This window comes from Sturnira hondurensis, unplaced genomic scaffold, assembly GCF_014824575.4.
Source record: "Sturnira hondurensis isolate 20B ecotype Veracruz unplaced genomic scaffold, ASM1482457v3 Scaffold0017436, whole genome shotgun sequence".
NCBI lineage: Eukaryota > Metazoa > Chordata > Mammalia > Chiroptera > Phyllostomidae > Sturnira > Sturnira hondurensis.
In genome coordinates, this window is record NW_028090067.1 from 4,341,452 (window position 1) to 4,367,098 (window position 25,647).

The 25,647-nt window shown below is 42.9% G+C and overlaps 1 protein-coding gene across 1 annotated transcript in view; it reads right to left on the minus strand.

Annotated features, from left to right (window-relative positions):
• The window catches only part of CCDC38 (coiled-coil domain containing 38), a 39,523-nt gene that overhangs the window by 4,215 nt on the left and 9,661 nt on the right, over positions 1-25,647 (minus strand). Inside the window, exons 4-15 of the mRNA XM_037068355.1 lie at positions 25,225-25,390; positions 20,644-20,708; positions 18,464-18,627; positions 18,270-18,350; positions 15,116-15,279; positions 12,691-12,814; positions 11,953-11,957; positions 11,711-11,870; positions 8,701-8,758; positions 7,033-7,184; positions 5,642-5,777; positions 1,078-1,283 (exon numbers count right to left, since the gene is read on the minus strand). Of these exons, the coding sequence (XP_036924250.1) occupies positions 1,078-1,283; positions 5,642-5,777; positions 7,033-7,184; positions 8,701-8,758; positions 11,711-11,870; positions 11,953-11,957; positions 12,691-12,814; positions 15,116-15,279; positions 18,270-18,350; positions 18,464-18,627; positions 20,644-20,708; positions 25,225-25,390 (1,481 nt within the window). The remainder of the gene's footprint in view (positions 1-1,077; positions 1,284-5,641; positions 5,778-7,032; positions 7,185-8,700; positions 8,759-11,710; positions 11,871-11,952; positions 11,958-12,690; positions 12,815-15,115; positions 15,280-18,269; positions 18,351-18,463; positions 18,628-20,643; positions 20,709-25,224; positions 25,391-25,647) is intronic.

The window sequence follows — 25,647 nt, forward strand, 5'->3', positions numbered from 1 at the left end:
AATATCCCCCCATATAGTAATACAGTAAGCAATAACAATATCTAATATTAATGGCTAATATTTGAGTACTTACAATGTGCCAAATATGCTTTATTGCTTTTACATAGATCATTTAATTTAATCCTCACAACAGCACTACAAGTCATTATTGCCATTATTCCTGCCATTTTACAGATAAACTGAAATATAAGAGATTATTTGGCCTGCCTAACATCACAAAAGTTGTCAAGGTGGAGCCTGGATTGAACTCAGGTAGGTTAGCTCTCACGCACATACTCCTGGCCACAGTACTAGTCTGCCTCCCGACATTGCTATAATGCGAACATTATTCCACCTGTTAGCATTCTCTATGTGCCACATTATACTAGGGATATCATATATAATACTCATATATCAAGTTAGTATATAACTTGGTATGGGAATTATTTGTAGATTGGTGCATTCTTCTGAAAGTTCCCAAGCTAGGCAAGGATGTGGGTTTGTGGGGGTGGGGCAAGTTTCAGGACCATAACCCTCATGAGATTGTCTTGAGGGACGGAGGAATTGGTGTGTAATGTGATGTGTGGAAGTGCTGGCAGTTGGGCACAGAGAAAAACCCTCATTGCGTGGCTCTTCAAACAATTCTTTCATAGATTGAGTCTCCCTGCGGTTTTCCAGTGAAGGGCTTCTAATCTATACGCCTTGGGATTTTTCATCACAAGCGCCATTCTTCCACGGGATAGCTCCTCGAAAATGTTGATATAAATAGTGAATGTTCACCCCGAAAACTCACTTTTTCAAGCTAAAAGGACCCCTTACCCATCCCAAACTAGATTAGTTGGTAAACTTTCTGGTTGCCTGGTTCCCTTCCTTCGCCGTGCTCACATTGTTAGTGGCACGTTTATTTCATGAGAACATAGGATGAATGTCTCTCCTCTAAATAATGGCTCTCTGAGGAGGGCAGGGCTGGCTTTGGTTCCTCCCACTGTGTCTGTGTGGTCATCCTCGCCATGTAAGAGAGATCTTGCTAAATGTGGAATTCGGGGAAAAAACAGCTACTCATTAAGTCATTCACTGCACTTATATAAGATATTGTACTTTTGCCGTCGTTCTTTCTGTTTTATCCTCTCAATTGCATCCACATTTTCTTTGGGAATGGTTTCAATGAGATCACTCAGTTCCACCAGGCGAGACTCTATCTTTACTAGCTTTTGGACTGTGTTGAGGCCGCCAACCTCACCATCTCCGATGCAGACTTTGTACACTTGATTAATTTTTTTACTAAGAGAGTCTATCAGTTTTTCCTGAGAGTGAGAAGAAAAGGAGAACAGGAAACAACCTCTCGTCACTATTTGCTCGTTCAATGAATGTAAAGTTCTATTTTATTGTATTATAATGAAAAGGGTTTTTTTACATGCTACCAAAAGTTTTTTGTTTAAAAGAAGAACTTTAATGCTACATAGAACAGTGAGAAAATGCAGCAATGATATTTATAACAGTTAATTGTCAGATCATTGCTATAGTAACAGCTTGGCTTATTTTCTTTAAAAACAGTTCAATCTAGGTCTAAAAAGTAATTATAATTGTAATCTTTTGCTTGAATGTTTTTGGGTATCTGATTCCCTAAGCATTTTAAGTGGAGGCAACGTACACATTTTAAATCCTATTTTGACACTCCAGTACATCCTTGCAACACAGCTGTGAGCTCCTTTTTATTTTTATTTTTTGCACTTACTAGTCTAATTGCTAAAACTGTATAATCCTGTATGATAGTTTTTTCGTGCATGTCTTATCTTCCTTTATAGACTGTCAGCACCTGAAGGGCAGGAGCTATTTCTTAGGTTGACATTTATATCTAAAACAGCACTTTGCTTATAACTATACACTTAATAAATGTTTGCTGAATAAATGAATGCAATTCTCCTGGAATTAAAGAAAAGTTACAAGCAAACAGCTTCCCAGGCCGACCTATAAAAGCCTGCAGAGAAGTTTAAGTTTCACTAGCTCCATTGGGAACCCATTGCAGTGTTCTAGTCTGCTCAACAGAGGCCTAGACCAAACCTGCTGATCCCTGTACCTGGCTACTGCTCCATTTTAACTGGTGGTAGAGCTGCTGGAGCTTGAAGATAACGTGTTTCGGGACCAAAGTAAAACTGGCATCCATTTTCTTCAGTCTGTACCCGGCATTCGCAGTTAAGAGGATCTCAATAAAGTCCTGGGCCAATTTAATCGCTTTCCAGGAAGATTTCGGCCCCATTGCCTTCTTCTGCTCGAGAAGATGAGAATCACCATGAAGCCAAGGACAAGTAACACTCAAGACAGATGTGACTCCTGGAGTCGTGGGACTCCTTACGGAGCCACCAGTAGTTACAAGGTGTTACCCAGAGTTTACTTCCAGCAGCTCGTCCCCCACCTCCTACTTTAACCACCTTTTCCATGGTCCTATTCACCATAAAGGGTCCTGTTCACCCTTTTTCTCTCTACAGTAACGCTTACTTATTATATTAAAAGTAAGCTTTTTAAGAAAACTTGGAGAAGTACAAAATAATATAAAAGAAAAAAAGCAAGTCTTATTTGCCGAAAAGCTCCTCTTTTTCCCTCATCGTGTCTAAATAACATATATTATATTTCCCACTTATATTAACCACACATTCCTTTAGAAATCTTTAGAAATACAGAAAAATATAAAAGAAGTAACCCATCAAGGGGCTGAAATGTTCTTAGGACATGAAAAATAATATTGCTGTCATGTGAGTCATTTTTAAAAAATGCATTGAAATCTGGTTCTGAGAAGAAGCAACTTTAATATGGGAATGATTAGTTGACGGAAATTTCTGAAGGAGTCCTGGAACACTTAAACGTTTTGGAGATGGATATGCAGTATCTTTAAGTTCTTCCTGTCAAGCAAGGAAGGAAAAGACAAAGAGAAGTGTTTTCTTAAGGTACGAACAGCATGAGAAATAGGATTAGGGAATGAGGTTAAGGAAAATACCAAGAAAAAGAGCTTGAGGGCCTGGACCAACCTAGAAGGGCAAAGATAAAGGATACAATACAGGCCTGCTGATGACGGAAGCCGTGTCAGTCCAATTCCTATGTCTGCCACCAGGTGGCAGGCCCGGCCCAGAGCACTTCGGAGGAGTGGCTAGGAGGGGTGGGAGTTAGTACCTGTTTCTGTGGTATAGTGGGGCGGAGTTTTGGAAGACTAAATAAATACCCGGATAAGAACTTCAGGTACCTTTCAATAGATTAGGAAGTGATCTGACCAGAGCAATGTTTACGGGGAATAATTTATCAAAATTGGATAGGAATGGAGAGATGTCTAGGTGTCATTTAAACTCAAGGATTCTGTATTCTAATCCATGTCACATTCTCTACTTTGTGTTTAATATAAACAACCCCCCCCCACCCCAACTGAACTGGATTGGCTCCCTGTGGGAAGGAAAATTAAACCAAAGAGGAATGCATTCTGCATTCATGAAATGTCCAATGAAAATGAAAAAACAGCTGCTACACAAGCTGGATGAATCTCAGACAGCGTTGAGAGAAAGGAGCCAGGTAAGCCAGACATATTAACACGATTCCATTTATATGAAGTTCAAAAGCATAAAATCTGATCGATGGTGGGAAAGGTGAGGGTAGTGGTCACCTTCAGGAGAGGATGCTAGTAATGGTCTCTTTCCTGAGGAAATTCTTTGAGGAGAGATACATTTATGGTTTGTGCACTTTTGAGTATTCCATTATACCTGAGTTTAAATTTTTGTTATAAAAGTAACCTTAAATCAATGAAAATGTTTTAGAGGATTAGGTACAATTAGGAGTGTGGAAGTTTTGAAAGAATCAAAATTTATGGTTATCATAGCTCCAAATAACTGATAATTTTGTGAATATCAAAATTAGGTGCAACTATGTTTATTTTCTCATAAAGGATTATGTTTTGCACATGTTGAGACCTAAAAGAATGAGAGTAGGCAAGCAAGAACATTCTAAGAAAAGAATGCTTTTCCCCTGCCAATTTTTTGGCTCTCCTTCCCTTTCCACCTGGTATTTTACATCTCTAGGAAGGTATAATACTTGGGTGCCCAAACTACCTGCAACCAAAATCTCATGGATAGTCTTTTACAAGTAAATTTCACATAAACTGCACCTTCTTTGTTTAGGTTGTGTTGAAGTTTTAGCTGCTTTTAAAAATAGCTACCCTAAACTTGGATGAAAGGGGCTTGGTGTGAGGGAGGGGGGAAATAATCATATTATCTTAATTTTTCATGTCAAGCAGCTTCAGAATTAAACAGAACTGAAAGGTGGAACCAACCCAGGTGTCCATCAACAGATGAATGGATAAATGTAAATACAATAGAGTATTTTTCAGTGATAAAAGGAATTCTGCTATATGTTACAACATGGATGAACCTTGAAAACATGCTAAGTGAAATAAGCCAGACACAAAGGGACAACAATTGTATGATTTAACTTATATACAGTACCTAAAGTTTAGGCAAGTTTAGAGAGAAAGCAGAAAAGAGATTTATCAGAGGCTGGAAAGAAAGGGGGATGGGGAAGTACTGTTTTGTGGGTACAGAGTTTCTATTTGGGAATGATGAAAAATTCTGTGAATAGTGGTGATAGTTACACAACATTGTGAATATATTGAATGCCACTGAATTGTACACTTAAAGTGGTTAAGTGATAAATTTTATGTTATGGATATTTTACCACAATTAAAACAATGGTTAAAAAAAACTAGCATTGAAGAATCGAAAGATAGCTGTCATCACATTTCTTGCTCTAGCAGTGCACAGCTCCATCCCCTCCAGACTCAGGGGGCTGTACCACCCCAGGAAATGTGTGTGTGGAAAGGGGAGCTTTTCGTGACCCTGCTCCCCTATGGCTAGGGAAGCGCAGTCATTCAATAATAGTTTCCCCAAATCTCCTGTTTGAAGATCAAGTTCATAACCATAAATGTGATGTTAACCTCACATATTAGCGTGAATTTTCATTTTATTTCAGATTTTTACAAGAAAACCAATGTTTGCTGGAGTTGTGGGTCTAGAAACCTAATCATTCATTCAACAAACATTTATTGAGCACCTAAGTTAGGGACACTAAACTTAGCTAAGAAGGGTAAGAAGTCACTGCCCTCAGGGGGTTCGCATCCAGCTGGGAGAGACTGATGTGCAAATAAATGAGTACATTAGTGTGTGTTACAGGTGCTCCGATAATGAATCATCCATGCAGGACCAAGGAGGCCAAGACCTATTACAAGCTCACTGTTGGTCAAATATTCCATTTAGTGTTGATTCTGGGTCTCCTCTCTTAATTATTTGCTCCTTAATTACTATCCAAATGATCACAGGCAGTGAGCTACTTCAATATGTATACACTCACTAGAAGAAAATGTATTTATAGAGGGAAAATTTCAACATCATACTTTGTAATAATTAGAGCAACATTTTAAGAGAACCTGGATGCCAGTTTGAATGCTTTCTATCTACTATGTAAACTGACTTAGGTACAGACAAGATCATTCCAAGCTGGTTTTTTGCCTTTGTCATCAGCCTGGGGCTTGTGGTTTCCTTTCATCCTCCCATCCCAATACTTGGTCCGCAGGGAGTGCAAATCGTCATCATGAGCCAGAATAAAATTACCATGGGCAAAGAAGGCTTACCTGGGCTTCTGAATTAAATTCTCCAAAATTAAACAGCCTGGACCTTAATTCGAGTTCTGCTGCTTTTTCCTCTTCTCTCAGACAGTTAGCCTTAAGCATTTCCTTGTGCTCTAAAAGAAACTCTATGTTGCTATTTCTATGGCAAAAAAAGAAAGAAACACTTCTCTGTAATGTGTGGTTTGGTGAGATAAACCATCAGTCAGGAGCTTCAACACTCCTTCCAGATTGCGCGTTAGCATCCTGTAACTGGCAAGCCAAATATGAGGTTAAGACATGGCCAAAGTACAGGCAACTTTTCAGGTTCAAGTGAGAAAAATGCAGTCTGTTTATAACTGCCGTGAGGAAGCAGTGTCTTCCTCTCTACTATGGTCATTTTGAGGTCCTCCATTCCCCTGCCCCTGCCCCCGCCCCCGCCCCCCATGGAGGGCAACAAAGTTGAGGTGCTGGGAGCTCAGGGTGTGAGATCCCCTATGTCCATGTGCTCCAACATCTGGGGAGCCAGGGCTACAAACAGACTCCTGACTGCCCCCCCCCCCCCCCCCCCCCCAGAGACTCGGATAGAGATCTAGAGGTGGATTCTGACGTGGACGCCATTCCCACCCTGTCGTCCCAAATCCTATCTCCAGGGGTAGGGGGCCAGTAGCTGTCAGGACTGGGAGGGGAGACATGGAGTAAAAGGGTACATGAGTGGTAACAGGGCTGTGAGATGGTTTTTAGGATCCTAACTTCTAAACAAGTTAGTTTGTTCCAAAGTTTAATGTAGTTTGGCATACTATTTAAAAAGATTGCCGTCTTCTGGCCCAGCAACTGTTCGGAAAAAGGTTCTATACATCTTTATGGGTATATATAAAGATCTGTTCTCTGTGACTTGAAGCTGTGTACCAAAACTGTAATAATACCCAATTTTACTACAGGGATTTTGTGAGTCATCAAACCCAGCGTCCTTCCCCTGACAGAAACCCCTCCCATCACGGCCCTGACATACTGGCGTGTGTGTTACAAAAGGACAGCGCGGGTCCGCCGTTTGGCTGAGGAGGGTCACAGCCGAGGAGGATGCACTTGTTAGCGGTATCTTTGGAAACACGATTTGATTGGCCAGATGACTGGGTACAAACTCTGGGGAACAAAAATTAAGGCAGTAGGAGGGCACATCGGTTCCTTTTAATCTTTTGTTATAGTTAGCTAGGAAAATAGTTTGACAAATGAAGGGAAGTAGGGACTAAAACTAAGTGTAAATATAACTTCAACTCTGTACACTCCACAATGTAAACTATTAATAAAATATTCACCCTAAATAGAGACCACCAGAAAGGACCACACATGAATACATAGGATTTTTGTCTCTGGTTAGAAATTGCTTAATAGAATAAACCTTGTTTTCAATGACTTACATTTTATCCCGTATGAGTTTCTCTCTTTTATTCACATCTTCAAGATTTTCGTCTACATCTTGAGAATATTGTACCAAAGTAAGGTTCTGCTCTTCCAACTCTGTGAGGACTTGAAGCAACTCTTCTGGTTCTTTGAAATAAAGCTCTGGCTCCTAATCAATCAATAATGAAAAATATAATTTAGAAATATACTGTCTATATACATGTGGCTTCTGTAGAAAAATATGTTCTGGAATATGATTCTGTTTGTGAAGGAGAGACGGTAGGGAATGGCAAAGGAGTCTATTTCCACCTGAGAGCTGGCCCTCGGGAAGAGGATATTTGAGGTGTTGCGGGGAGATGAAAGGTTTGGGGTGAAAAGAAGAGGGTGAGGAAAAGAGAGAAGAAGCAAGGATGGCCAGAAGAGGCAAGGGAGAAGAAATAGAAGGAAGATAAAGATGGGGTGAAGCGAAGGTCACCTTTTCCCCGTATTCAGTTATTTCATATTTTCCAAAATTTTGGGAATAAGTATATATTATTTTAAGTAAATTTAATTTTTGAAAAGATGGGTATTCACACTCCCATATTAATCGTATTTCCTATAGCCAAAGGGTGGAAACACCTCGATGTCTATCTGTGGATGAATGGATAAAGAAAATTGGTGGGGGGTGGGGGAAGAAGGGGAAGGGTCAAGGAGCATGTAAAAACTCATGGACAAAGACAACATGGGGGGCAAGGAGAGGTTGAATGTGGGAGGTGGGGGGAGGGGAGGGCAGGGGAGAGTAATGGGGGGAAAATGAGGACAACTCTAACCAAACAATTTAAAAAATAGAAATAAAAGAAATGTGGTATAGTCATACAATGGACTATTATATTAACCTTAAAAAGAAGGAAACCTTACAACATGGATGAACCGGGAAGACACGCTAAGTGAAACCAGTCACAAAAAAACTAATAGTGCATGATTCTACTTTTACGAGGTCTGTAAAATAATCAGACAGAACAGCGGTTGCCAGGGTCTAGAGGGAACGGGGAACGGGGAGCTGTCCAGTGAGGGGGAGTCTCAGCCTCCCAAGATGAGAGAGAAGGCACAGAGGCCTGTCCCCCCCCCCCGCAGTGTGCGGCAGTCAGCGCTGCTGTGCCGTACCCTGAAACGCGGTTAAGGTGGTAAATTTTATGTTAGGATTTTTTACCATAATTTAAAAGGATGAGTAAGGTATATTATATATATATATCTTTATTTATTTATTTATTTATATATAATAATGGTGTTTTTAAGGGTTTTGTTTTTTTTTTTTTTAGTTCTTTTGAGTTTCTACAGTTGTATTTAGGGTGGGGGTAGCTCAAAGCCAGTCCTGGAGCTGTGAAGGGCTGTTTGCTCGAAGGTCAATCTATCTGACAGTTCAGCTTCTCAGTATATCTGAAGCCTCGATAGAATGATGGGCAGTCAGGTCAGGAAGTGGCTGCTTCTTACAGGAAGACCGTCATATATATCCCCTAAATTATTACCTATTTATAGACACTTATTTTTTCATAAAATACCTGATGACAAAGTTGAGCCACATACACAGTTGCAGAATAGTATCAAAATTGTATTTTCTCCTGGAAAGTTGTGGAATGTTTGGAGTAGGGAATTTTAACTTCAAAAGAAAAAATGTGTATTTAAGTCAAGCAACATAACATGGTTACCAGATCATAGTCCGACTCATCGTCTAAACTGTCTTCCGAACTTACACTTGTAGGTCGGCTGTAAGAGAAAAAGAAAATACCTGATTTCTGAGCCATTTTCTGTCCACAGACTTACTTTCACCTTGGAAACTAACTCTAACATAGTTTTTTCAGTAGCTCGTTTAGCCTTTTAAGGACCTTCTTATTTCAGGAATCCATGGATTCCATGACTTTGTAAAGGAAAAGCAGACCCACCCAGACAAGGCTGGCGTGCAAACCAGGAGACCACGAGACAGGGCTACACCACACAGTGCCAGGTAGTTGAGGTGCAACAACAGTTACAGTAAGGTTATTTGTCTTAAAAAAACACAGGACAACCCACATTGCCACATCCATTCTGTCCATTTTAATGCAGTCTTCTTGAAAAACTGCATGTACCCTAGTGCTCAAAACAAAGCTTGTACCCTGAGTAAAAAATATTTGTGTGTTTTTTTAAGAACACATTTTCATTAAAAGAATATCTGTCGATGAGGAAATGTTGGCCAGGGTATGGGTGATAAGATGCATGTGTGAACAATTATGTGGCTTGCAAAGGGGCTCTGGAAAAATTCTTTAAGAAGGATATATTGAAAATGATGGGAACAGAGAGAGGAAGGAACTTGGTATTTCCAAATCAGGTCGCATTCATAGATAACATGGGTTAAGACTTTAACATATCCTTTTAGGAGACATCATTCAACCTCTAATGAGATTTAACATAATTCCTATCATAATACCAGCAAGATTTTTTTGTAGATATAGACAGGACTATTCTAAAATTTATATGGAAAGACAAAGGAACTAGAATAGTTAACATAATTTTGAAAAGGGGGGGATAACGTAAGAAGAATCAGTCTACCTAATGTTGAGGGTACAGCTGTAGTAGTCAGGACCATGTGGTGTCAGCAGAGGTCAATGGAACAGAATAGAGAATACAGAAAGAGGCCTGGATGACTAGGCCCAGCTGGGTTTTGACACAGGTGCCGAAGCGATTCGTGTGGAAAAGCCATTTCAACAAAGGTGATGGGGCACCCAACATCCACAGGCAACTAAAACCCCAACTCAATGTAAACCTCATCCCTGTTGTACAAAAAGCAACCCAAATGGATCATAGACTTAAGGTAGATATAAAACTTTTAGAAGAAAACTTGAAAAACATTTTTGGGAGCCAGGGCTAGGCAAAGAGTTTTAGGCTTGAGATATAAAGCATGATTTATAAAAGAAAAATGGATACATTGGACTTCATCCAAATAAAAGACCCCCTTAAGAGAATGGAAGGACAGTCTACAGACTGAGAGTAAATATTTGCAAGCCACAAAGTCATAAAGTACTGGTATCTAAATATATAAAGAATTCTCAAATTCCAAAAGTTAACGCATCCAGTTAGGAAGTAAGCAAAAGACAGGAATAGATATTTCACCTAAGAGGATCTAAAGATGTGGAAATGCAAATTAAAGGCACAATGAGATACACACATCTATCAAAATAGCTAACATAAGAAAGTAGTGAAATACCAGATACTGGTGAAGAAGGAAACCAACGGATCCTTCATACGTTGGTGGAGATGAAAAATGGCATAGCCACCCTGGGAAACAATTTGGCAGTTTCTTTAAAAACTGAATTTGCATCCACCACCCAACTCAGCAGTTGCATTCTAGGTATTTAATCCCAGAGAAATGAAAACCATGTTATACAAAAAGTTATATAAATACAGTTACAGCCATTTTATCCACTATAGCCCCAAACTGGGAGCAATCCCGATGTGTTTCAGTGAGCGAACAGCTGAACTGTAGTGTGTCCGTGCCCTAGAACACTGCTCAGTGGTAAAAAGGGACCAACTGTGGGTCGACCCAACATCTTTGACTGATGCTCAGAGAATTACGTGCGGTAAAACACCAAGTCCTAAAAGGTTACATGCTGTGCAACTCCATTTATGCCACATTCTTGAAACAATAAAAATCAGAAATGGAAAACAGATCAGTGGTTGCCAGCGGAGAGAGGAACAGGGAAGTGGGTATAAAGGGGTGATGTGAAGAATCCAGGGGGGGCACGCCCTGTATCGACTGTCTCTTGACTATGAATGCCAGTGTCCTGGCTGTGGTATTACAGGACAGTCTTGCAAGATGTTACCTTTGGGGGAATCTGGGTAAATGGTGCATGGGATCTCTCTGTATTATTTTTTACAAGTATATGTGACTCTACAAGTACCCCAAAATAAACATTAAATTCAAAACCAAACCAAACCAGTGACTGCTAACTGCCACAGTGCCCCTGAAATTCAGAGCAGTGTCTGTGCTGACATTTGTCATGTATGACTGTTGTGGATTCTATAGTGCTGGCCCAAAGCCTTTCCTCGGGACCCGTGTGCCTAACCTGGGCAGCAGAATATTTTCTTAAAGCTCCCTGGGTCAGGCAGGGTTGAAAGAAATAAAAATGCTTTATGGTCCCACTGCAGCAATTTTGAATGCCGTGGTGAATTGCAGACACTCAGACCAGCGGAGTAACTTAAACAAACACGTGAGCAGTAGATTCTGAGAGGCAAAGACCCAAGATGCAGGGGCAGGAAGCTTCTGCAGGTACCAGTTGCAGACACTTCTCAGAGAAGGCAGGGAGGCCTGTAAGAGCTCAGTGCACTCAGGAGCACACAGAAATGGCAACTGCTACCCCCAGCATCCTACAGTGGGTGTGGCTGCCTGGTACGTGTGTTGAAGAAAGGCTAAAAGAGATATTTGCTGAAAGACATTGTTTCCNGGCAAAGACCCAAGATGCAGGGGCAGGAAGCTTCTGCAGGTACCAGTTGCAGACACTTCTCAGAGAAGGCAGGGAGGCCTGTAAGAGCTCAGTGCGCTCAGGAGCACACAGAAATGGCAACTGCTACCCCCAGCATCCTACAGTGGGTGTGGCTGCCTGGTACGTGTGTTGAAGAAAGGCTAAAAGAGATATTTGCTGAAAGACATTGTTTCCAAGTGGCTTCATCAGGTATGTACTCTACTTTGATAAGGACATCTTGCTTTTCTCCACGGCGCGAGTGGACTCCTTGCGTGGTTTTCCTGTTTGAAAGGTCCAGGCAGAGTCCATGTTGTTGGCAATGGTGGAGGTGAAAAGAAATAACATATAATTAGAAATCAATCCTTGTTCTTTGTTGCAAGATACTCATTGTTCTGCATAGATATGCCCAGTACTTTAAAAAAGACCAGAATTATATTCGTAGAAAATAGAGCTCTTTTAGTCTACTGAAACTGGATTACAAGCGTAAGAATAAAATTGCCCTGGCTGGTGTAGCTCAGTGGATTGAGCATGCATGGGCTGGCGAACCAGAGTATCACGGTTCGATTCCCAGTCAGGGCACATGCCTGGGTTGCAGGCCAGTTCCCAGCTGGGGACGCATGAGAGGCAACCATACGTTGACGTTTCTCTCCCTCTCTCCTTCCCTTCCCCTCTAAAGATAAATAAATAAAATCTTTAAAATCAAAGGCACACTGGTGTTGAGAAGGGCTTTTGTCAAAAACGATACAAGTCACAAAATCAGGGACATAAATTGTGAAATAAAAGTCACGGTTCTATTTTTACCTAATTATATATATTCCTAACCACAGAATTTTTTTAATTGAGAGGAAAAAAGTGGTGAACACTTCAATCTGTACATCCTGTGGGGAAACCTACCTTTGCAACATACAAGTTGGCCACGCTCTCATTTCCCCCACGTCTCCGTGCACTTGGTCTCCACACTGGTCAGTGTCTACGCCTCATCCTGATCTGACACTGAGCAGCGGGCAAAAATGGTCTCGGGCCGTTTCACCCCCAGGTGCCCCCGGGTCATCTTTCCTCACACCTGCGCTGTCATGACTACAACTGCGCCTTCTGCTCCTCTGTGTTGGCACCACACAGGCCTCCCTCACCCCACCTGCTTTCCCCCGTTAGCTTACAGGTCCTGGATCTCTGCTCTGAGAAGAGAACCTGCTCTGGCTTTACTTCTGTGAGTGAAGTCCCGAGTCTCTTGTGTTACCTTGGCTACCTGTTCCCGGAGAGTAGTCATCCAAAATCGACATCTTCTTGATGTCCTCAGCACTGCCCTCTCCCATCCTTGCATTTAATTCTGGAAATAGAAAAGAAAGGGAGGGGAGAAACATTTCTGAGGACAGCTTTGTCTGAGGGAAGACAGAGCTACCGTGAAAGCTTCCAGGGGCAGAAATGTAATATGGGGACAGCATAACCAGCAAGTGAGTGAGGTAGACGGTAAGGGCTAGTCTCGGGAGCAGGCGGAATGGAGGAGGACTACCCTGCAGGGCACGAGGAAGTCTGTTTCCCACATCAGTCTGCCATAACCTCTAAAATCCAGTGCAGGCCATTCACGGCTTGGGACTGAGCAGCCCATGGCTTTCTGAGCGTCCTCCAGTCAGAAGGCCAGGCTGGGAGCACTGAATCTTACGCTGTTAGGTGCCAGTACTTCCCACTTTTTCTTTCCACTTGTCTTTTCTTTTGCCAGACGTCATCATTGTGCTCCCTCAATATTTCATACACATTGATCTAATGTAATCCCACTCAGCAGTGAAAGCACAGGGGAACTGGGCAGGGCAGCCATCTGTGGTGTGCAAGTAAACGTTTAACAACCTCTCTCTGGGAGAAAATCCTCCCCGATTTGTCGTTGACTGATTTCTGTGATGTGAATGTTCTTACCCCAGACTCTCAGGATCCGCTCTCAGCTGAAGAATGTGCAGGTCTCCGGAGCGCTCTGGATAGCTCTAGATAGCTCTCCCCCCTCCAGCACTCTGCGCTGGGCACGCCAGCCACTGTGCCCGCCCTGGGTCCACTCTGTCTTTTCAATCCATGGGGGCTGCTGCACCCACCTGGGCTCCCCCTTCCTCAGCTGCACCTGGGAAACTCCCCAGACAGTACCCAGAGGCCATCGTAGGGCTCATCTCTTGTTTCCTCTCTCTCTCCAGATTACTGTGCAGCACTCCTGATGTCCAGTGTCTGGAAACTGTTGCTTCACATGTTTTTCAGACTTTTCAGGCAGGGAGGTGTCTCGTTCTCATTACCCCAAAGTTACTAGAAGTGGAAGTCTTCCCTGATGACCCACTTCTATTGTTTATTAAATTCTTATATGTAATAGGATCTACTTCCCTTCATTGAGCTGACTTCCAAACACCACTACCACACTGTTTTAATTTCTGAGACTCTGCAATATGTTATATATTTAAAGGATTGTAACAGGGAACCAATAGTCTATACTTCTGTAAAGCTACCCAAGGGAATCTTAGTCAATGTTAAACCCAACTTGTTACTCTAACTTGATTCTTCTCTCAAAACTGGACCTCGCATGTTAGAAGCGGGTTTTTTTAGGGTGCTTCGCGGCTTAGCAGCCTCAGTTCCTGTGTGACCCAGGGGAGCAGCCTCCCCTCGAGGCCCCCGGCCAATACCAGCAGCTCAGACACAGGAATGCAGCTGGGGAAAACCCTGACGGCCAGCTCAAGGGCACTGAAAGCCCATGAAAAACCCATGTTGAGACCAGAAAGGGCGCTGCCTTCACATCCACAGCTCCTGGCCCCCCGAATCTCTTTATTCCACTTCCCTGTCCCTCCTTATAAAAACCTCTGCCCGCACCGAGATGTTAAGATGGGCTGTGGGACAAGTGTCCTCCATCTTCCCAGGTGACCAGCACTTGAATAAGCCTCTTTCCTTCTCACCAGCATCTGTATCACGAGTTTGGCTTTTGTCGTGGAAGGCAGCCTAACCTCAGTTTGGTCACAGGGTTGGGAACAGCTCCCCTCTCCATTACCTTCCTTCAAAAGGATTTAGCTTTCTAGACGGGCCTCAGAATCACTGAGTAAAGTTCTCCCCAACCCAACACCCAAGTCCCTGATAAATTTTTGGTCACATTTTTATTGTAATTTCATAAAACTTATACATCAAATTTCAGAAAAATGGGTAGCTTTACAATTCAATCTTTCTGTCTAAAAACATGACATATTTCTCTGTCAAATCTCTAGGTCACACAATTAAGTTTATTGTTGCTTTCTTGGATTTGATTTCCTCGTATGTCTCTTAAGTAATAAAGTTAGCTTGTTTAGGTTAATATGTTAGGCTAATAAATATAATTGATTTTGTGTTCATTTACTCAAATTGTTTTTCAGGTGTTTATGTGTGGGAGGTTCTAAGTATGCTATCAGATCATCTGTAAATAATATATTTTCTATGCCTCCATGTATATATTTTTATTGCTTTATATCTGTCATTAACCTGAGTTTCCAAATTAATAATAAATAATATCAGAGACAGTAAGAATTCTCATTCAGGTTGTGCTTGAAATATTAGCTACTTAATAAATAGCAAACGAACATTGAAGGTGAACATTTTAGAACTAGGGATACTTACTGAAATTAAGGATGTGACTCACTTGTTAATATTTTGGGGAGAGTGCCATCTGTATTTTCTTTACTCTTTGACACCTGTACCCTTTTCAGTGCTTGCTGGATCTGCCATTGTTTTGGAGACAATTTCAGCAGAAAAAGTCCATATTTCATGTACTCTTTCAGAAGGAATTCTGCTTTTGATATTTCACTGCTCAAAGGAAATGAAGATATGATTGGACATATCTGTGTGAAAGCATGCTTTTTTTACAAAAAAGTTTTACAAGATTCATTCTTTTGATTATGTACTTACTTAACAAAAAGTCTAAGTGTGGCCATAAAGCTAGAGGCAGCAGTAAGATGAGATGAAAAGAACTGACCTCTAGGAAATCCATTGGAATAAACATGCCTCCAGATATGCACAATTGGGACTGGTGCATAGTTTGACTCTACTTATTTATTTCTGAAGGAAATGTTGTATTAAGTGTGAGACACGGAGAAATTTGAAAGTACTTGATACTTGTGTGATAAGAAAAGAATCAGCATTCAATAGCACCCATTACACACTGGGAAATATGCAGGACACTCTACAAATATAATTTCATCTTCAGTACAGAACTTTAAAATGTGCATTATTGTCCTGGCTGGTGTGGCCCAGTGGGCTGAGTGCCAGCCTGCAAACTGGAAGGTCGCTAGTTTGGTTCCCAGTCAGGGCACATTTCCTGGGTTACAGACCAGGTCCCCAGTTGATCTGAAAGAAGCAACAAATCGACATTTCTCTTTCTATCTTTTCCCCTCCATTCCCTCTCTCTATAAATAAGTATATAAAATCTTTAAAAATATTGGTTAAAATTGCCTGGCTGGTGTAGCTCAGTGGATTGAGTGCGGGCCTGTGATCTAAACAATTGCAGTTCAATTCCCAGTCAGGGCACATGCCTGGGTTGCAGGCCAGTTTCCAGCAGGGGACCCACGAGAGGCAACTACACATTGATCTTTCTCTCCTTCTCTCCTTGCCTTCCCCTCTAAAGATACATAAATAAAATCTTTAAAAAATGTGTGGGAAATCAAAAACTTAAAAATGAAAGTAGGCATTATTGTTCCTATCGTTTGGAGGAAGACATGGATGACTTGCAAAGCCACCTGTCCGACAAACGGTGGAGCCAGCACTGCACTGAGGCCTGGACTGAAAGCCTCTCCCCGCCTCTCCCACGATCACGATCACGTTTGGAAGTGGACCCAGAGGGACTGTGTACAGCGGCAGCAGCGAAGGCCCTCGGGAGAGCAAGCCCCACCTTCCTTCAGAGCCTTCTTTAAACACTCCCTCTTCGATACCCTCATCAATGTCACTCCTATACCAGTATCTTCGCGTCAGTACTGCTTTCCGTCAGAGCCTTCCTGAAGCCCTGGTGCGTGAGCGATATTCGAGAGTCAAACCTGGATGTTTTACGTCTCAAGAATCTCACAGATCACCAATCGCAAGGTGCCGGGAGCCCCTCATTGTACCACCACTTTCTTTTTCAGATGGAAAGCCTCCAAGTTGCGCTACTGCAAGCAGAGTTAAAACGGCTAAAGGGGGCTTCGGAACCAGCCCCCTTTCCCTTTGCGCATGGATTTCCAGCCCTCCCTTTGGTGGAGGACCGGGGTGGGCCCTAACGAGGAAGGAGGGAAATGGAGAGCGGCGCCTGCCTGCCTTGCTCTGTTACCAGCTGGGTTTTCACTACCTTCTTCACCTTGCTGAGAATGTGAGCTGCAAAAACAATCCGCAAGTTCTCTTGAGAAAGGCTGTGTGGAGTGTTTAACTGGGTGGCCGTTGTGCGTGAATGCAGCACTTTGTTCAAACGTAGAGGCTGCTACTCCAGCTCTATAAGTAGATAGGATCTTCTTGTGACATTGTGGTGTGAAGGAGGGAAGGGAATTCTCCAGCTCCGAGTGCCTTCCACTGGGCTCCTGACATGGAAGAGGCTGCTGGAGCCGGAATGTGTTTGAAACATACATTTTGTTCATAACAACTGGTTTCAAAGAAACTACCCTCCAGTTCATTTGCTGCATTTTAGACAACCTCCTCTCCTCCTCCCCAGAAAAGTCAAGAATGTTAAAAAAATTAAGTCTAAGTCTAGGACTTGGCTTTAGAGCAAAACTAAACATCAAGTTCTCAAAAAGAGAAAACAGCGCTTTCGCTTTGAAGAGAATGCATGCTTTCAAAGCTTGCTTCGAAACCAAGACTAGCGTCTCCTGTATCATAAAACTGCTATCCAGGGATGATGACAAAGGGAGGCTTCTTTAGATATTTAAAATGAGATCAAGTGAGTCAAATGATCAAATGATCAATGAGATCAATAAAGGTGTTGATCAATGAGATCATTTGACTGTAGAAGAAAACGTCCAGGTTTGGGGAGCAGGAAAAGTGGCAGATGGCACAAAAATTTTATCTCCAACTCCTGCTCCTTTATTTTCATCATTATAGGTCCATTTTTAATGCTAGGTTTATCTAAGTATCTAAGATACTTAGATAAGGATAAATATAAAAATACTGATAAATCCTTAGATAAGGATAATTATAAAAAATACTGCTAGTTATAACTGCAAGATATTTTTTTAAATTAAAATTCCTTTTAGGAATCCCCACTGCAGATATGTTAAAATATGGGAAGAAACATGCCATAGAATGAAAGAAAAAGGACACTTAGAAGACCATTTGTTTGCTCCTGACATTGGTTTTTTTCTTTGCAACTAAATTTCTTGGTTTCTATATTGACAAGTTGGAGAAACCCTTCAGCCAGAGATCACTGTGCCATCCTGACGCCCACTCAGAGACAGTCCTTGGTCAGTGGGGCGCTCACTTTAAAAACGTGGTTGTGCCCTGGCTGGTGTGGCTCAGAGGACTGAGCGCCAACCCGCAAATCAAATGGTCACTGGTTTGATTCCCAGTCAGGGCACATGCCTGGGCCGCAGGCCAGGTCCCCAGTGCAGAGCAAGCAGAAGGCAACCACACATCGGTGTTTCTCTCTCTCTCTTCTCCCTCCTTTCCCCTCTCTCTAAAAATAAATAAATAAATAAATTAAATATTTTTTAAAAATATGTGGTCATACTTATGAAATCATCTCCGGGTAAAGGTTCTCCCCACTGGGGTCTTGCTGAGCATACACAGGGCTTGGTGGGGCGTGGACACCCGGCGAGACTAGAATGGCGTCCTGGCCTCACCTTTTCACTGCCTGCACCTCCAGGCTCGCTTTCTTCAGCTCTGCCATCATGTGGAGTTTGTTCACAGTCTCTTGGGCTGCACTGGAAAGTAACAGAGATTTGTTAGTTTGTGTTGTGCTGTGTTGTGTTCTGAGGAACTAAAAAGAAGGCAGCGGGAGGTAGAAAGCAACTTGGTGAGAGGGAAAAGAACGGACACTTTCAGGGCGTCCACAGATCGCTGGTCGTTTTCTCGCAGGAACTCTTCAAAGGCGACCGCGTCGTCCTGGAGCTTCGTCTCTGCTTTCAGGATCTGCTGCTCCTCCGTTTCCATGCACTTCTCGAACTTTGTGATGGTGCTCCTTTTGGTCGACAGCGTGTACTAGGAATATTGGGAACCGAAGGGCATTGAGAACCTTACTCCCCATGGCCAGCACATCTCCACAGTCTCGTGATAAAGGGGAAGATAGCCTGCATTGGGAGTGGTCATTCGTAGCAGAAAAAAAGATGGTATGCCCAAATCTTGGGCCATGGCCTTTATTTCATGGAGAAATTTTATTCTGGAGATAATTAGAAGGGAGGCTAATTCCTCTCTCCCTTTCATGAAGAGGTTCGATACTGTTCCAAAATGGCTGGGCCCCACAGATCAAAAATAGCTCCCTACCGCTCCAAGAGCAGGCCCACCTGTGTTACCCTCCCTCCAGTGTTTTCTGTGCATGGGGGAGTGGGCTGTGGGCAGCTTCACAGGCCCCTGCCCCGGGAAGCACCGAGGGAGAGGCAGGCTCCAGAGCCGCCCGGCCCGTGATGCGTTGCTCCGGGCCAGCCCTGGGAGGGGGCACTCAGCCTCAGAGAGCCCCAAGTCCAACTTTGACATCGGCTTCTACTTTTTAGTACAGAACACACGAATCCACTAGGGTTTTTAATGCTGTGCATGGAAAACAGACTATAAATAAACATTAACTATAGACTATAATGTAAGCATTATAATATTCATTAACTAAAACTATGTAAATGAGATAATTTTAAAGAAACACAGCCAACAACTAGATACTCCAAGTTCATAACAAAAACCCTATTTCATTTATCACTTTATTCACCAAGAATTTGTCGAGTGACTACTGAGCACCAGGACTGTTTTAAGTGGTGTTACTAGAGCAAAGAACAAAATAAGCAAAATCGCTTTTATGGGGTACACTTGCTAATAGATGGGGAGTCTAATAGAGGAGGATGAGGAGTCCAGTGGGTAAGGGTCAAGGTCGCCATCATGTTCGGGTGAGGAAAGCCTCCCTGGGCTGCTGACAGTGGGACAGACCAGCTGAAAGGAAGTGGGGAGCGAAGACAAGGAAGGAACGTTCCTCCGAGAAGGGAGAGCCTCTGTGCAGAGGCTCCAGGGCAACAACAAGGTCGATGCGTCCCGGGAACAGCTGGGAGGCCAGAGAGTCTGGAGCAGGTGGAGCAAAGCGAAGAGTGGTAGGAACGTCAGAGGGAGAGAGAGGAAGCGCTGGGCACCAGGTAAGTCACTGATGAATGGTCTTCAGCAGAGGGGCATGGGGGTGAATAGACTCCTGGTGCTGAGTGGAGAATTCATGCAAGAGATATTGGTGACGTGGCCGTAGAGTGGCAGCAGTGGCGGGCGTGAAAAGTAGTGCGATTATGGATGTATTTGGACAAGGGCTGTTAAGGAGGGGCAGTGGAGGATAACTCTGATATTTTTGGCCTAAACAACTGGAAAAAATGAGCTTGCTGTTACTGAGATAGGGAGTACTACATGAGATGCAGGTTTTCAGGGGTCGGGAAGAACACAGCAGGGGCCAAGTCTTAGAAATACCTACTGAACATCTGAGTGGAGATGTGAAGAACTACAGTTGCATTTGTGCGTCTGGAGTTCAAGGAAGAAGGTCAGGCTACAGAAGTAAATCTGGAAGTTGTTAATAAGGAGACGGGATGGAAAGCCATGGCCTGGAGGGGCGTAGTGGACCACAGGTGAGTAGCGAGCCCTGGGATGTTCCAACATCTAGAGAGCAAGGAGAAAAGGAACAGGAAGGGAACACTGTAAAGGAGTGAGCAGCCCATGATGTCGAAGAACCAAGAGAGAGTGGGTCCCGGAAACCAGCTGAAGAAAGTGTTTCCAGAAAGAGGAAGTGAGCCAACGATGGGCACGCCGCTGCTAAAAGATCAGTGAGAGGAGGCCTGTGAAATGACCATTCTAATTCGGCAAAAGCGGTTTTGGTGGAATGATGAATGCCGAAGCCCGGTTGAAGTGGGTTTAGAAGAAGAGGATGGGGAAGGCAATAGATCTGGGCACATAATGGAAAAATAGAGTGTCATGGTGCAAATTGGGCAGTGCTACGCAAGAAGCACTATATTTAGCTAATGGCAGAAAAATCATTTTTACTACCTCGAGCAGAAACCTGTTTCTCTGGTCACTAATGAATTCATGGATATTCCTTTTGGCACCTGCACCTGTAAAGAAAATTGAAATTGACTTAGGTTTAGTTCATTATCCCTCCAAGATGCATAAAATAAAAACTATGTAATTACATGATCGCATTCAGTATGTACCTGGACTTAAAAACTAATTTAAGTAGAGTTACTACCTTTTATCTGTGTCCCTGATATTCCAGGAATTTTATTAGACACTTTAAAATACCACTTTATTTAATTCTAATGGTAACCCCAATGAGGTACTTGTTACTATCCTCATCCTTTGTGTGAGGTCTTGAGGCACAGAGATGTCAAGATGCTTGTCCAAGATTGCACAGCTAACAGGTAGAAGGAGGGGCATAGGACCCTGAAGCCTGTGCTAAATATGACTCAGCTATTTTAAATCTTAACCTTTTGGCCATTCTGGACATAAAACTGGAGTCTTTGGGTAAAGTGTGTTTGGAGATTACAAACCAATTTAAGGCAGGAAAGGAAAAGATGACAACCAGCTTACCACTTAGCAATGGAAAATACCAAAGTTTCCTGGCAAGGTTTCTTTGTTCTGGAAAAATTATATAATATGTAGGCTATGTTTCAATAATGCTTGCCTCGTGAAAAACCAGCAGAATGCGTGATATCAAGTAAACTCTTTTACTAAAAATGAGAGAACATAGTATTTCCCAAATAACCGGTGAGCCTGGGCTGCAGGAGGAAGCCCAGTCTCCCGGGATTGTTCTCCGTCTCCACCTCTTACCCGTTGTGGGATGGTGAGTCAAGGACTCTCCCTCTTCAAGCCTCGGTAGAATAGGATGCTGATTGTGATATTATGGCTCAAAAATATCTGCTGCCCCTCTCTGTGAGATGATCTCCATCCCCCCACCCCTGCCCTTACTCCATGGATGCCCGGCTTGCCCATTAGCTTGATGTGGCCCATGGGCTGGGAGTGGGCGTGACCTGTGTTGCTCCCAAGAAGACTTGCCTCCCTCTTGCCCTAACTACAGCAACATCCAGGCAGGGGCTGCTCCTTCAGTGCAGGCCTCAGTGAAAAGCACCGAAGCTGAAGAGTGAGTGAGAAGTAAAGCTCTGTTGTAAGCTGCTCGGATGTGGAACTGGTTTATTGCCACAGCACAATTTGCCGAGTGGATATCCTATCATTACTGTCTACCTTATGGTGGTAGTGCGGAAACGAAGAGAAGCAATGTATTACAGAAACACGTAGTAATTCCTTAATGATTGTTAGCTGTCGCTATGTCAAAAATACAATTGGAATAACCACTTAATTTTTCAATAATAGTGATCATCATAATCATTGGCGGATGGTTCTGAGGGTGGGTGACAGACACAAGGCTCGGGAGTCACACAGGCACTGGTGTAAATTCTGCATCTGCTGACAACTTCGAGTAAGAAACTCAACTTCACTGAGCCATTTTCCTCAGATAAAGAGAGGGGGAGGCAAAATCAACTGACAGCATTTTGTGGAGAATTAAATAAAATAACATACATGGAAGGAACAAACACTGAGTTCGCACAGTTTCTTTTTAAGTACTTTAAAAAAACTTTGTTACAGAAGTCATCAACACTCAAAAAAGCAGTCCTCCAATGAGCCACCATCTACGTATCACCAACTTCCAAGTCATCAACATTTTACCAGTCTTGCTTCATCGGTTGCCACCTTTTACTCTTCTCCTCATTGTAATATTTTAAAGCAAATCCAAGATATTACTTCATTCATAAACACTTTAGTATGTAACTCTAACATATAAGCACTGGGGTGAGGGGCAGGGCAGGGAATATAAAACAGAAAACTGTACTTAAATAAGAATTAAATTTTTAAAAAAAATTTAAAAATAAAATATAAATAAATAAATAAATAAATAAATATTCTGTGGGGAAACTTCAAAAAAAATTAAACATAACCATAATACCACTATCATCCCAAACAAAAATAACAATTTCTTAGTATTGTATACCAAGTCTGGGTTTAAATTTTCCCTGCTGTCTCAAAAAAAAAAAAGCTATTTCGAATTAAAAAAACAATTAAATTTAAATGAAGATCAATTTGGCTGGTATGACTCCTGAAGTCTATTTTTTAAATCCACAACAGCCACCCCCTCTCCACACACTGCCCTTCCTTCCACACCTTTTATTTGTTTGAGAATCCAGGTCAGTGTTCCTGTGGAACTTCACACATGGTAGATCTAGCCGATTGCATTCTCGTGGGGTTATTTTCTTAAATTTTTAGTTGATTTTAGAGAGAGGGGAAGGGAGGGAAAGAGAGGGAGAGAAACATCAACTAGAACCTATGCATGTGCCCTTACCATGGCTTTCATCTGGTCAATTATGATGGGGCAGATGAATTGAAAATAAATTTCAGGATCTAGAAATAACCGCACTCTATAGGGTTATTTTAAACATTGTAGCTACGCTCACCATTCCAGGCTACTTTAACATGCTACTGTCTGGCTGAATGGATGTGATTTTCCCGCTCTAAACAGACTGGCGGTGGTGTGTTTCTCGCTCTCTAGCAGCACTGGCAGCTGCTTTCACCCAGAGACCACGTGTGACAAAGCCCCCCACAAAGCACTCGTGTTCCTGGGCGCCCGGGACCCCCGCCACTCCCGGAGAGGTGACCCGGAGGGGTTGCCCTTTAAGTCACGCTGCTGGGCGCTGGAAGGTGGAAGTGCCTCTGTCACGTTCCCAAGGGATCCGTCTGTGGCAGTTGCCCGTGTCATTTTCTGGATGCTGATGTAGAGTCTGCCACTGCTGCCTACACGGAACCAAAGGACCCGGGCTCCCAAAGGAGGGGTCGCTTGCTCATTGGACTATCGCGTAGGCTTGTCTGTGATCTGGATTCAGGCAGGAAGTGCCAGGTTGGGGATGAGGGCTTTGCCCAAATCAGCTCTCAGTTGGAAAGAGTCAGAGGGGGACTTCATTATTTTATGTTTTTTTGGGGGGGGGACTTTATTATTTTAAATGAAAATGTCCAAAGATCTGTGTCATCAGCGGAAACCGCCAACCTGATTGTCTTTGCGGACAGAGCCCAGGTTGCTTGGATAACACGACAATTTTACTGTGTCCTTTTCGAGAGTCTGCCCGGCACCCTTTACCCCTTGTCAACCACCAAGGATGTCGAATAGGGTCAGCTGTGGTGTCGTGCCTCCCCGCCATCTCTGAACTGTTGGAGTGGCAAGGATTTTAGAAGTTAGCCACTTGGTGCAGACTCTTTCTGAAACGTGACATGTGTGATTCAAAATGCNTCTGTGTCATCAGCGGAAACCACCAACCTGATTGTCTTTGCGGACAGAGCCCAGGTTACTTGGATAACACGACAATTTTACTGTGTCCTTTTCGAGAGTCTGCCCGGCACCCTTTACCCCTTGTCAACCACCAAGGATGTCGAATAGGGTCAGCTGTGGTGTCGTGCCTCCCCGCCATCTCTGAACTGTTGGAGTGGCAAGGATTTTAGAAGTTAGCCACTTGGTGCAGACTCTTTCTGAAACGTGACATGTGTGATTCAAAATGCACTCGATGACTCGGGATTCACCATGCGACAGAGGTGAGCCTTAGACGTGAGACACGCGAGACCGGACTATCGGTGGTCCAGTCACTGACATCACTGTGTCGTCTGTCACCTGCCGCTTTCTGCTACAAGAATGCAGGACAGGCACCCCCCGACCTTCTAAAGGAGTTGACAAGGCTTCCTTTTTCTACAGTCATTATAGAATCCCAAGTTCCTTCCTAAGTGGTTTTCTGTGAAAAAAAAAATGTTTTCAATATTTGAGGAAGCGCCTGGACTTCCGGAGCCAGAGAAATGTTTTTTAAGGCACCACAGCAAATCCTGGACACTCGGTCTTCCTCCCTCCCTCCTCTCTTCTGTTTTAATTTTTAGTTTAAAAATTTGAATAAGACTCATGTTGGAGCATGATTTCATCAGTCCATCATCCTGGTATTAATCACTTTAACCTTGCTAGCTTCAAACTGCTTCCTGTCTGATTTGTAGACACTTCCTGACCTGATAGTAGGAGATGGGCATGCTGTTTGGACTCCCAGGTCGCCCCCTCTTCCGCAGAGCAGTAATTAATAGTTTGTAGTATTTTAGCATGTTGCCTCCCTGAGTGGCTAAAACAGGTTATGTTTTTGCGATCACAGGCAAGCTGTTCAATTTTATTAGCTTCCTGATTCCCAGTATATGAGTTGTCTGGCCCAGACAAGCAAGACTTCTCTTTAGAAAGACTTCTTTTAAATTCAGTTCTAGATTGGATTCTAGATGTAGAACTGAATTTAAACGACCAGAGCCATTAACTTCGATGCCATGGCATTTAGGCAAGGATGGCCTTCCCCAGAGCCACGAAAATGAGGAACTCTCTGTTTCTTGGAAAAGTATGTTTTCTTATTTAAAACAGATTTTCTCCTGACTCTCAACCCCCATTTACAGAGACCCCTCCAACCATATTATGAGATAGCACGCTTCGTGTTTCTCATCTCCAGAATGGCCACCAATATCAGCAGTAAGTATTCAAACAATGTTTTAAAACAAACAGCCATTTAGACTCACCGTCTTGTAACCTGAGAATGAGAGCAGGGTCCAGCATGAATTTCTCAAATGAGCCAACACCAGTGTCCGCACGGAATGCTATCTGGCTCAGGTGTGAACGACTCTTCATTCGTGATGAAAAGGTAGACTTTTGGTGGATTTTCTTGCTGTGGTTCAAGAATTTTTCCTGCCCGAGTGAGAAAGTTTAAAAGAATTTCTAATATACCAAAAATAACATTATCTTAAAACAAGATGTCATGTAATGTGAGATGTGCTAATATTTCATGCATTTCCAGTTGTGTATTCCACCCCATCTCTATAGCTGGATCTCAATTTCAGGAATGAGAAAATGTGAAAAGATGTGGCTATTAAAATCAATGAAGTAAGGCTATATGTGTACTTGTCATAGTGGATTGTAGTGTGTGTCTGTCTTCCTCCAGTAGG